The following is a 13,994-nucleotide window of genomic DNA, read 5'->3' as shown; positions in this document are numbered from 1 at the left end:
TGGTCAACCAAGACTCCTAGATCCTTTTCACATGTACTGCTCTCAAGCCAGGTGTCACCCATCTTGTATTTGTGCCTCATTTTTTTTGCCCAAGTGCAATACTTTACATTTCTCCCTGTTAAAGTTCATCTTGTTTGTTTTGGCCCAGTTCTCTAATCTGTCAAGGTCGTTTTGAAGTGTGGTCCTGTCCTCTGGGGTGTTAGCCACCCCTCCCAGTTTGGTGTCATCTGCAAATTTGATCAGGATGCCCTTGAGTCCATCATCCAAGTTGTTGTTGGATGATTAATAGGATTTAAACAGAATAATCTGAAAGCAAGTATGTTGGATAGGAGCATAGTTAAATCCTTGATTTACGTAGCTATGAAACCTACTTTGTGATCTTGGGGTAAATTGGGGCCAAACTAGTCAAGACTGTAGGATATTTGTGATCAGATCTCCTATGGGTTTTCTTAAAGCTTGAAATCTATTTTGGGTGCCCAAATCAGATCAAACAGAGAGCAGAGTTAACTCTTTTCCCCTGTGCTATTTTTCTGATCTAAAACCTCCTTTCACACCCAAAGCTGCTATCTATCCAAGGGTGGAAAGCATACAGGCTACCATAGAAAATCAGCATGTGAGAGAGATGTGCTCTAGCTGTCCTTCTCCCTTGCTATTTTTCTGTCTGAAGGGAATCATCTGTGGAGTTCCTCAGTCATCTGAGCTGTAGTCTGAAGTGATGCATCCCATGTGGTTGTGAGGATAAAACAAGATCTCCATCTAGGCCAGGGGTCTGCAACTTTTAAGACAAAAAGAGCCACTTGGACCGAAGGAAAAAAAACTGGGAGCCGCAAAACCATTCCAACATTTAAAACAGTGGGGAGTGTCGGGGCACACAATGCGCCTCCTCCCCTCACTAGTATCCACCCCAGAGCCGCGGCAAAGGTGTAAAAGAGCCACATGCGGCTCCGGAGCCGCGGGTTGCTGACCCCTGATCTAGGCCAACCTGAGCTCTTTGGACAAGTAATAATTTCTCACACATACACTATTTACACAATCCTTCCAGCAACCCTCTTGGAGACTCCAAATTATCCCCATGTTGAAAATGTCGGACTGAGGCTGGCAGCAGCTTCTTCTAAGGCCAACCAGAGAGTTCATGGCAAGAGCAAGATCTGAATAGGGGAGTCACTTCCCGATTCACATCTTAGTTTCTGAGCCAGTGTAGTGCAGAAGAGAAAGGCGTGGATACAAACACAAGATGGTATCTAATCTTACTGAGAAAGAAAACGGAACAGTTTCAATTCAGACATAGGTCTGGTAAGAATAGATTTAAGAATATGTAGGTGTAGTATCAAAGATCTAAGACAACATGATGCAATGGATAGAGCCTTTCCAACTTGTTCCTCTCCCATTGCTGTTAGTTCTGGAAAGCTTTGTTAGATTAGTTTAAATGCTGTCCTTTACGATGGATGCATGACTAAAGAAATTAAATTTTGTGGGACTTCCGGAGGCGGCGCGCTCAGCAATGGCGGTCCTCTTCAGCTGCTGAAGAGGGGCTCCGCGGAAAAGGGTCGTGCGCTGCGGCACAGCGACGACCCATCCAGATAAACCACGGGTAGAGTGAGCTCGTGGCCGTGGGGTTCGGCGGGCACCAGAAGCGACCTCGGATACGCAGAAGAGACCCCGTAAGGGGTATCGGAACGTGGAGGGGGTAGCGGTGCTGTGAATCCATCGCTCTTTCCGCGGAAGCGAAGCCGCGCGGCTGCTGCTGACTAGCGCTGACCTTTCTTCCTTCAACAATTGGATCGAAACAACTTACTCGTGAGTAAGAAATTTAAAGCTTTAAATCAGAACTAAATTGGTGAAATTCGGCTGAAAGCGGGAGACGTTAAAAAGGAAGTCAGTCTTCCGGCTCTGCCTAAAGTATCAAGCAAAGACTCTTTTAAAACGGAAGCATTGAAAGGAGTTCAAAAGAAATTGGAATTTACTTGGCAAACTTGATTTAGACTGCTTTGACTTTAAAAGAAGTTATAACAGCTTCGTATCTGGACTAAAACTGTGGTCTCTCCTCTTCCCTTTCTGTGGATTACAAAGTTTCGAAACCCGGCTCCCGACCTGCCTGGATATAAGTTGTATCGGACTGCGGTAACTGTATACAATTTACAAAACTAGATCGGGCTATTTTGTATCTGGAAAAGAAAAGGGAACTGTTGCATGCACCTTTGCTAAGAACTATTTTTCTCTGCAGTTAAAATTGAATGCAAGATCCCCCTGTTTTGGATGCTATTTGATCCTTATTTTTTCTCTTTCTCCTCCTTTGTGGGAATTTAATGGCGGAATCTTTCTATTCCTCTCCTCCAAGTTTGCTTTTGGGAGCTCCCTCTACTGGATTATAGAACTAACAGACTCAGAACTGCCGATTTCCCTTGCTCTTTGTTTTTTTTCTGGATGTTTACTCTCTCAGGACTGTTTCCCATGGGATTTACAGTTTGACCTTGAATCCGGGACAGCTGTGGAATGAGTGGCGCATCAAAAACAAGGGCTGGAAGGAAAGCAAAACATTCCGAACTTGTGCAAACAACTCTGCCTGGACAGTTACGCAGATCGTCTGTCCCAATTGTGACAGGTCTGCAAGAAGGACAATTTACACAACCATCTTTTGGGGAGATGGCTGCTGGAGGGATAGATCCTGTCTCTAAAGAAATATTGGATCAACTGGCAGCATTGAATAAGAAAGCTGACGAACAGGCAGCTAGACTTGATGAACAATCTGTTAAATTTGACCAGGTGACAGCTTCCATTAATAAACTGACAGACCAGGTTACTAAAAATACACAGGCAATAAGTGGTATTGAAAAAGTCACAACAGAAAACCGGAAATTAGTTGAAGAAGTTAATACTAAAGCAGAGGAAAATAAAAAGAGGATAGAGGAATTAAGAGGGGAGGTGAGGCCACTCAGTAGACAGGTAACGGAACAGCAAGCGTACCTGTCCCTGGCAGAATTGAAAAATAGGGAAAATAATCTTAGATTGAGAAATATCCCAGAATCTGAAAAGGAGGACTTGATTGGCTTTTTGACAACAGAAATCTCCAAATTTTGGGGATTGACAGAAGAAAAGGACTTTAAAATAGTCACCGCTTTCAGACTAGGAAGAGTGGTTAAGAAGGATAAATCAAGAGATTGCTTGATCATTTTGAGATCTAAGCAAGAAAAAGACAACATACTCGGCCTACATTTCAAAAACCCATTGGTGATTCAGGGGAAGACGGCAGAAATCTTCAGAGATATACCAAAACAGCTTTTGGATTTAAGAATTACATATAAGGATTTAGCAAGCCTACTGAGAAACAACAAAATCCCTTATAGGTGGGAATTCCCTCAAGGACTATCTTTTACCCTGAAAGAGAGGAAGATAAGAATCAGAACAGCAGAGGAGCAAGAAAAGTTTCTAAACGACCACGGGGAGGATCTTCGGAAAGGAGTAGCAGGACCCTGGCCACCTCCTTCGTTTGGCTTCAATCCGGTTCCACCTCCAGGTGAAGAAGATAAAAAAGAGCCCCCTGCTGACAAATAAATTGACCCAGGATGTCTCTGCAGCTTCTTAGTTGGAATATTAATGGTGCAAATTCTCCTGAAAGGAGGAAGAAGATTTTTCATATATTAAGAAAAGAACAATTGGATGTTATCTGCCTTCAAGAAACACATGTGACCAGGCTCCACAGGAGAGTATTAATTAACAAGAGATTAGGCCAAGAGTTTATTTCATCAGACAAGGTGAAAAAAAGAGGAGTAGTGATCTATGCAAAGGAGAGCCTGTCACCAAAACTGGTTTTTAAAGATGAACAAGGAAGAATTTTGGCGATCGAAATACAATCACAAGGAGAAAAATTTCTGATAGTTGGAATATATGCACCAAATGATGGGAAGTCGGAATTTTTCAAGAGGCTGCATGAGACAATGCTGGACTATATTGACTATACAAATATCATTTTGATGGGAGACATGAACGGGGTAGTCTCTACCCATATGGATAAGTCACAAAACCAAAATCTGAACAAGGATGGCAGACTGCCAAAGACTTTTTTTGAACTCACAGACAACATGGACTTGATAGACATCTGGAGAACAAAGAACCCTCTAGGCATGGAGGGAACTTTCTTTTCTGAGGCCCACCTATCATGGACAAGAATAGACCAAATTTGGATATCAAGAGGACTGGCACCCAAGACAAAAAAGGCTGAGATCTGCCCTAAAACCTGCTCCGACCATAATGCTTTAAAAATGGACTTGAGACTTACACCAGCTGGATCCTTCAGATGGAGAATGAATGACCATCTGCTCAGAGATCAGGAGATTGTGAAGAAGGCCCAAAAAACGTTGAAGGACTATTTTGAAATAAATTTGAACACCTCAGTGGAAAAGAAAACAGTCTGGGACGCGAGCAAAGCCGTCATGAGAGGGTTTCTGATACAACAGAACACTATTAAGAAGAAACTCTGGAATGGTAAAAAGGACAAGATTTTGGATAAAATAAGAGATGGAGAAAAAAGACTGAGGCTAAACCCAAAATCAAAAGAAGTATTAAGAGAAATAAAATTTTACCAAGTACAATATACAAAATTGATAAATCAAGAAATTGAATGGAAAATTAAACAGATGAAGCAAAGATCATTTGAATCGGCAAATAAATGTGGGAAGCTGCTGGCATGGCAGCTGAAGAAGAGGCAAAAATTGAACTTTGTTACCAATCTGGAGGTTGAAGGAGAATGTATTCAGAAACCAGAAGAAATCAGAAAGTGTTTCCAGAGATATTTCAAAAAGCTATATACTCAAGGACCACAAGCAGAGATGGAAATAAATAACTTTTTAAAGAGCTATGGCCTGCAAAAGTTAACACAAGACACACGAACAGCCCTGAACTGTAGAATAACACAACAGGAAATTGAAAGAGCCATTCAGAACATGCAAATAGGCAAATCCCCAGGCCCAGACGGGCTTACCTCCAAATACTATAAGACACTGATGGATTATTTGATACAGCCATTAATGGAGGTCTGCAACCAGATTATGGAAGGGAAGGGGGCACCAGAATCGTGGAAAGAAGCATTCATCACCCTGATACCAAAATTGGAATCTGAAAAGACTCAACTTAAAAATTATCGTCCCATCTCACTCTTAAACGTGGATTATAAAATTTTTGCTGACATTTTAGCAAATAGACTGAAAAAAGTTTTGAATGAAGTAATTCATAAGGACCAAGCAGGCTTTCTCCCTGGTAGGCATTTGTCTGACAACACCAGGAACATTATAGATGTTTTGGAGTTACTACAGACAAATATGAACACGAAAGCAGTTTTGATCTTTATAGATGCGGAGAAGGCCTTTGATAATATATCTTGGAAATTTATGAAGAAAAACTTGGAAGGGATGGGAGTGGGAGGGGCGTTCCAAAACGGTATTGAAGTAATCTATTCAGAACAGAAGGCCAAATTGATAGTAAACAGCGTGGTGACAGAGGAGTTTAAAATTGAAAAAGGGACACGACAGGGGTGTCCCTTATCACCCTTGTTATTCATCTCTGTCCTGGAGGTGTTGCTGAACTTGATTAGGAGGGATCAGCTGGTGGAAGGAATACAGGTCGGAGAAAAGCAATACAAACTTAAGGCTTTTGCAGACGATTTGGTTTTGACATTACAGGAGCCAGAAACCAGTACAAAAAGAGCTCTAGAATTAATTTCTGAGTTTGGTCGGGTGGCGGGATTCAAGTTGAACAAACAAAAAACTAAGGTTTTAGCAAAAAACCTGACATTGTCAGAAATAGATGGGTTTCAGAAGGAAACAGAATTAAATGTGGTTACAAAAGTGAAATACCTGGGGGTTAACTTGACTGGGAGAAATCTGAATTTGTTTAAGGATAATTATGAAAAATGCTGGTTAGAAATTAAAAAGGATTTGGAAGTTTGGTCAAGATTGAAACTTACCTTGTCAGGAAGAATTGCTGCAGTTAAAATGAATGTTTTGCCAAGAATGCTGTTTTTGTTTCAAACCCTTCAGATTGTGGACAGGGTGGAATGTTTTGGAAAGTGGCAGAGAGACATTACGAAGTTTGTCTGGCAGGGCAAAAAGCCCCGAATAAAATTTAAGATTTTAACAGATGCAAAAGAAAGAGGGGGGTTTGCCCTGCCGGACTTAAGACTGTATTATGAAGCTGCGTCTCTCTGCTGGATGAAAGATTGGTTCCTGTTAGAAAACACTGACGTCCTAGATCTGGAAGGGTTTAGTAATGCTTTTGGGTGGCACGCATATCTTTGGTATGACAAGGCAAAGTCTCATAAATTGTTTAAAAACCATATTGTCAGGAAAGCTCTACTTATTGTCTGGACTAAATACAAGGACTTACTTGAAAGTAAGACCCCGAGGTGGCTATCACCGGTTGAGGCTAAGGCTATAAAACTACGTAACATGGAGAGTGGCTGGTTGAAATATTGCGAGATAATTGAAAGAGATGGTGATAACTGGAGGTTGCAGAGTTTTGAAAAATTGAAAGGAAAGGTGCGAGACTGGTTTCACTATGCCCAAATCTTAGAGACTTTTAAAAAAGATAAAAGAATTGGTTTCCAGGTGGAAAAATCAAAATTAGAAACAGAATTACTTGAACCTAAGACGAAAGTGCTTTCAAGAATGTATAATCTGCTGCTTAAGTGGAATACCCAAGATGAGATAGTCAAATCAGCAATGATAAAATGGGCACAGGACATAGGGTACAACATTATGTCTGAAGACTGGGAAAGGTTGTGGACCACCAGTATGAAATTTACGGCATGTAGTGCCTTAAAGGAAAACATTATGAAAATGGTATACAGGTGGTACATGACCCCAGTCAAACTTGCAAAGATATATCATCTGTCTGACAATAAATGTTGGAAATGTAAGGAGGTTGAAGGAACTTTCTTTCACCTCTGGTGGACATGCCCGAGGGTGAAGGCTTTTTGGGAAATGATTTATAACGAATTGAAAAAGGTGTTGAAATACACCTTTCACAAGAAACCAGAGGCCTTCCTCCTGGGCATTGTGGGCCAGAGAGTGCCAAAGAGAGATAGAACTTTCTTTTTATATGCAACTACAGCAGCAAGAATCCTTATAGCTAAATACTGGAAGACACAGGAGTTACCCACGCTGGAAGAATGGCATTCGCAGCTGATCGACTACATGGAACTGGCTGAAATGACGGGCAGAATTCGAGATCTGGGAGAAGAGGCAGTGGAAGAGGACTGGAAAAAATTTAAGGACTATTTACAAAAACACTATAAGTTACATGAATGTTGACAATTTGCTAAGTACTTTGGAAAAATATGCCTCAGTATTGAAATTGGTAAATGAGAGAATTTAAGTTTAAGATTTAGAAATGTATAAATTATGGATAATATAACTAAATGAAAACACAAAAACAACTGAAATAAGGTATTAATTTGCTGTTTATTCTATTGTAAAGAAAGCAGGGGATGGGAGATATGGGGAAGTCTGGTTGATTATGAAAATTGATTTGGAAAAGTGAATCTTTTTTCTTTCTTTTTTTTCTTCTTTCTTTTTTCTTTTTATAACCCTTTTTCTTTTTTGTAAAAACTGCTTTTGTAGTGTCAATGATGTTGTATTTTTACCCTGGAAAAAAGCAAATAAAAAAACTATTATAAAAAAAAAAAAGAAATTAAATTTTGTGGAGTCTATGGATTATCAATGGGAATAACAGAGTGGGAATAACAGAGAGAGAGGCTGCTGTGGATATTGGCTTTGTTTTTCATAGAACTGTCGAGTTGGAAGGGACTCCGAGAGTCATCTAGTCCAGCCTCCTGCAATGCAAGAATCTCAACTGAAACATCCCTGACACTTTCTATTCTACACATCCTAGTGCTCAGTTCTGATGTGGCTGTAGGTGAAAGTGAAATACTTTCAAAAGATAGAAAGGTATTGCTGGGCGAGAACTGAGAAGATTTGGGTCCTTTTAGTTAGCTATGTGTGTATTTTTATTTTTGTCTTCTGCGTACCTTGTGTTGGGGCTTTCCCAATTGAATCTTTTCTGCAGCCACATGCTTCCCTTTGGTCTGAAGGGGGCTTTTGCATGCAGTCCTGTGAGCATGCTTGGAACTCTCTGCACAATATAATTAATTAATTAATTAATTAATTAATTAATTAAGCGGGTGGTTGCCAAACAACTCCAAGCACGCCTGGAGGATGCGGACCATTTGGATCCGTTCCAATCAGGATTCAGGCCTCACCATGGGACTGAAACTGCCTTGGTCGCACTGGTTGATGATCTCCGGCAGGCTAGGGACAAAGGTGAGAGCTGTTTCCTAGTTCTGCTGGATCTCTCAGCAGCCTTTGACACCATCGACCATAACATCCTTCTGGACCATCTTGAGGGGCTGGGAGCTGGGGGCACTGTTATACGGTGGTTCCGCTCCTTCCTCCTGGGCCGTGTCCAGGAAGTGGTGTTGGGGGATGAGTGTTCAGACCCCTGGGCTCTCACTTGTGGGGTGCCTCAGGGTTCCGTCCTCTCCCCCATAATATCTATATGAAGCCGCTGGGAGTTTGGGCTGGGTGTTCATCAGTATGCAGATGACACCCAGCTCTACCTCTCCTTTAAATCAGAACCAGTGAAGGCGGTGAAGGTCCTGTGTGAGTGCCTGGAGGCTGCTGGAGGATGGATGGCGGCTAACAGATTGAGGTTGAATCCTGACAAGACAGAAGTACTGTTTTTGGGGGACGGGTGGGTGTGGGGGATTCCCTGGTCCTGAATGGGGTAACTGTGCCCCTGAAGGACCAGGTGCGCAGCCTGGGAGTCATTTTGGACTCACAGCTGTCCATGGAGGCACAGGTTAATTCTGTGTCCAGGGCAGCTGTCTACCAGCTCCACCTGGTACGCAGGCTAAGACCCTACCTGCCCACGGACTGTCTTGCCAGAGTGGTGCATGCTCTAGTTATCTCCCGCTTGGACTACTGCGGGGGGCTACCTTTGAAGGTGACCCGGCAACTGCAGTTAATTCAGAATGTGGCAGCTAGACTGGTGACTGGGAGTGGCCGCCAGGACCACATAACACCGGTTCTGAGAGATCTGCATTGGCTCCCAGTACGTTTCCCAGCACAATTCAAAGTGTTGGTGCTGACCTTTAAAGCCCTAAACGGCCTCGGTCCAGTATATTTGAAGGAGCGTCTCCACCCCTATCGTTCAGCCCAGACACTGAGATCCAGCGCCAAGGGCCTTCTGGCGGTTCCCTCATTGCGAGAAGTAAGGTTACAGGGAACCAGGCAGAGGGCCTTCTCGGTAGTGGCGCCTGCCCTGTGGAACGCCCTCCCAGCAGATGTCAAAGCAATAAACAACTATTTTACTTTTAAAAGACAACTGAAGGCAGCCCTCTTTAGGGAAGTTTTTAATGTTCGATGCTGTACTGTTTTTAATATTCAGTTGGAAGCCGCCCAGGGTGGCTGGGGAAACCCAGCCAGATAGGCGGGGTATAAATAATAAATTATTATTATTATTATTATTATTATTATTATTATTATTATTATATTACATAATTAGAAACAGGATTTCCAGTCCTATAGGTGGGACACATGTAGAAGCCCCCTTCGGACTTGCATGTTCAACACAAAGTTTTGAAAGGAGGTGGTGTGCTGAGGGACGGTGAAGAGGTGGGGCTTGTTTCCTTTTAACCTTACTCAGTTTAAATACCTGAAGAGGGCTGCAGTTTAATAATGAATCTGAAAAAATGTGTGTTAAGGTGCTACTGTAACCATATATATCACCTTTCAGCTCTGTCACAATCTCTAAAGCGATGTACAACCTAAAAATAATCCAAAATAAAAACTCAGAACTTTAGCAAAGCAACATGGAAGCTATTAAAATGTAAAACCAGAAATGCTGCCAATGCCTGTGGCACAAAACTCTACACTTCACATCTTAATCATGGTGCACCAAAGGCTTGGGAGAACATAGGAGTCTTAAATTTGCATTGAAATATAGGCACCATCAGTCATAGAGGGAATGGAATTCCCTCTGGAATTCCATTCCAGAGAGTCTGGGAGCTGCAATAAAAAAGACCTTGTCTTGACTTAGTATCCCTTTTACTTCTAAGGGGGGATGCCTCACCACATTCTTCATATACAGATAAGATCTTATGGAAGTTGGTATTCCGCCTAAAATGCCCCAGATTTCAGGCTATTTGGGGCTTTAGAAAGCAAAAACCAGCATTTTGACCTATGTTCGGAGATAAACTGGCTGCTAGGGAAGATTTTTAGATGCTGGACAAATGTGATTGACTTTACAAAATTAACAGGCAGAGACATTTTGAACCTGCTGAAGCTTCTGAGCCATATGCAGATGCATCACTGAATAAAACATAGTATGACCTGATCATGATCAAAGCATGGAAAACTTTGAAAGGATCAAGTTTTCTCTGGGACAGCAATAGTACAGCTGGAAAAGATAAATCAGGCCATGTATGCTGCTGCTCAGCAACCCACAATAAGTCCAGATCTGAAAGAACTCCCTCCCCTCAAGCGGCATACCTGATCTTTTCGAATACGTGCAACTTCATCCATAGTAGACTGAAAGCAAATTCCACATAACCTAATAATAGTATGACTGCCTTGTCTGGTCTGAGCTTCAGTTCACTTGTCCCCAGCCAGACTGTTAGAGATTCCAGGCGCCAGTATTATCCCCTGCCTTATCTGGGTTAGATGGAAAAGAAAGAGAATTGGATGTCATTGGCATACTAATGAGACCTCACTCCAAACCTCCAAATGACCTTGCTTGCAGTCTCAAGTAGATCTGCCTTCCCCAAGCTGATATCCTCCACCTGCTTTGGACTACAGATCGCAGCATCCTTAACCATTGGCCCTGCTAGGCAGAGCTAATGGGAGTTGTAGTCCAAAATGTCTGGTGGGCACCTGGTTGGGGAAAAGTGGTGTTAAACTATGTTGGGGAAAAGATGAAACTGTGAAAACTTACAGCAACTGTGGCATGGAGTATCAAACAACCCTCCCAAAGTTGCTTGCTAGATAAAAATGAAGTCACTAGAAAACAGTTCCAACAGCAGGGAAACTTGAAGCTGTCAAAAACAGGACAACAGACTTGCCTGTATGAGAGACTTACAGAGGAGCAGCTGGAACCACTCTAGGACAGTGTTAGATACTTCCTGATTTCAAGAAAGCAGATGCGGGCTTTCCTTGTCACGTGGGGCTACCTTTGAAGGTAACTTGGAAACTACAGCTAATCCAGAATGTGGCAGCTAGACTGGTGACTGGGAGTGGCTGCTGAGATCATATAACACTGGTCTTAAAGGATCTACACTGGCTCCCAGTATGTTTCTGATCACAATCCAAAGTGTTGGATCTGACCTTGAAAGCCCTAAACGGTCTCGGTCCTGTATACCTGAAGGAGCATCTCCACCCCCATCGTTCTGCCCGGACACTGAGGTCCAGCTCCAACGTCCTTCTGGCGGTTCCCTCACTGCGAGATGTGAGGTTACAGGGAATCAGGCAGAGGGCCTTCTCAGTAGTAGCACCCACCCTGTGGAACACCCATCAGATGTCAGTGGACGCTCAGGTTGCGAACGTGATCCATGCAGGAAGCACATTCGCAACCTGCAGCGCCGTGTCTGGGCACGCACAGGTTGTGATTCAGCAGTTATGCTCAAAGCACGATTTAGAGCTTTGTGCAAGCACCGAAACCCGGAAGTAACCTATTCCGGTACTCCGGGTTCAGCGCAGTGCACAACCCGAAATCGCACAACCCAAAGCGTCTTTAACCCAAGGTATGACACTATCTGACTTGTAGAAGACATCTGAAGGCAGCCCTGTATGGGAAATTTTTATGTGTGATGTTTTATTATGTTTTCATATGTGTTCGAAGCCATGCTGTGTGACTGGGGCAACCCTGCTGGATCAGAACAGAGGCTCATCTAGACCAGCTTCCTGTTTTCACAATGGCCCCACTTGAGTATTGGATGCTCGAAAGCAGGTCCTGTCTGCTAGTGCTGATATACAGGCTGCTCTTCTGCTATTTTGTCACATTTTTATTCCACTCGTCCTGCAAGAAGTTCCTTGTGTATGGCTGCTTCCAATTTAACATCCCAACAAACCTGTGAGATTAAACCAGGCTGGGAAGGTAATTTGTTTGAGGTCACCCATTTGTCCTATGGCTGAATAGGAATTTGACTTCAGGTGACCCGTGGCTCCCAGCTACTGCACCTCACATCAGCATCCTGTCGAGAAACCACGTTGGGCAGTGATAAGGGTTCCTGCAGAGCTTTCGTGTGGCTTTTGTTTTTTTTCTTTTCTGCCGTGTACTAATTCCCTGGAGAGTTCTTGTTGGATTCGTGCTGTGGCACTGAATTTCTCCATATGCCAAAACTTAAAGTGTTGATGGTTTGCTGCCACCCAGTGGCAAAACAGACATTTCCCATTTGCAGAGATTACTAAATATGCCGCATGTTCTTAATGTACAGTGAATGGGTGCAGAATAGCAGAGATATTCTCAGATAGCTACCAGGTCATTGTCTTAGCTCTTCCTATAAAGTTGCATACTCGTGTAGGAAGTAACTATGTGCAAGCACAGTTCAAGGGTGTGGCCCACACATAATGGCTCCATGGAAAGCTTTTGACTTGAACATAGTTTTTCAATCTTTAATTGGTAATCTACTAAGGCATTATTTCGGGGGCTATGGGCATTAAGGTCATACCTAGTTTTGTGATGATTTTGGTTCTGGCATGTTCCTGCAGGTCAGAAGCAATGGCTGAAGGTTATTCTCAGCTATGTTTTAGAACTCCCCACTGAAGGCCCCACCAACAGCCTAATCTTTTATAATTGTAAGATAGACATCTATCTTGAGCTGGGCTCAACTCAATATTAAGTTGAGAATGGGTGAGGAACATTTAGCAATTTTCTGCTGTGAGCTGTTTTTGTTACCAACCCTTTGGAACAGGGTGGGATCTAAATTTAAAACAACAAAAAATTAAGTCAGTTAATGCATATTTGGTCAATTGGCTGTTTCCAAGATAACTGATCAGCTAATTTTTCAGCTAATAAGTATGCTCTATTGAGATAGCTATAGATAGTTGTGATATGTTTAATGCATCTGTTTTTTCAGAAGGAAAACCTTTTATAGAAGTCCTTACCTAAATATAAGTGTGTGCAATGGTGTGGAGGCAGGATGCAGTAACACTTCCGTTTTGAAAAAGACCAGTGGATTTTAGCTCACTTTCAGGGAGTGCATCCCCTTTGTCTTTTTCTGTGAGAAACCCCTGTTTGGTTGTCATAGAATCCCTGCATTTTGCAAAGGATTCTAGAGTGCACACATTTCCACAGAGCCTTGGCCAGGACTTTTACACCTCTGCACGAACGGAGTGTGCATCCTTTTGGCTGCACATCATGATTAATGGTCACACAAGACCACCATTAATGCCCTTCTAAGTGAGAAACTTCTAAAAAGCTTCCAAGGAACACCAGGTTACCTGAAACGCTATTCCTAGAGCTACTGCTCTAGGCCACTGAGTACTATGACTGTGGTATTAAACTTAGTCCTTCACCCTTTCCACTAAAAACTTACTTTTCCTTTCAGAAAACAGAAGAGTGGGAAAAAGAAAAGACGGAGGCTGACATGGAGGAATACATCTGGGAGAACAGCGCCTCTGAGAAGAATGCTTTGGAGACACTGGTTGGAATACGAGCAGGTGACAAAGCTGAAGAAGTCAGTAGGCAGGAGCTACTTGCCTCACAAAAAATTCTGGCCTACAGAAAGTCGGTGGTTGAATTGAAAAATGAAGGAGAAACAGATAAGAACCTTTCTGAGTATAAAAACTCTGTCAGGAGACTACTGAACATGAGTGAGCTGCAGTAAAGAGAACTCTTTCAGGCCTCACAGGCCTATGAAGATGTACACCATAAAGTTCAGTGGATCTAATTTAAACCTTCATACTTTCAGCCTGCATTCCCTCCAAATAAAAAGACACTATCCCAGA

The 13,994-nt window shown here is 42.7% G+C and overlaps 1 protein-coding gene across 1 annotated transcript in view; it reads left to right on the top strand.

Moving 5' to 3' along the window:
- Positions 1-13,994, top strand: part of MRPS35 (mitochondrial ribosomal protein S35) — a 36,036-nt gene extending 22,042 nt beyond the window's left edge. Inside the window, exon 8 of the mRNA XM_083503548.1 lies at positions 13,595-13,994. Coding sequence (XP_083359674.1) covers positions 13,595-13,873 — 279 coding nt within the window. The 3' untranslated portion in view covers positions 13,874-13,994. The remainder of the gene's footprint in view (positions 1-13,594) is intronic.

The sequence above is a fragment of the Podarcis liolepis genome (genome assembly GCF_965112155.1).
Source record: "Podarcis liolepis genome assembly, chromosome: 5".
Classification (NCBI taxonomy): Eukaryota; Metazoa; Chordata; class Lepidosauria; order Squamata; family Lacertidae; genus Podarcis; species Podarcis liolepis.
The sequence above is the reverse complement of the archived record's forward strand: the minus strand, read 5'-3'. Positions and strand labels throughout refer to the sequence as shown.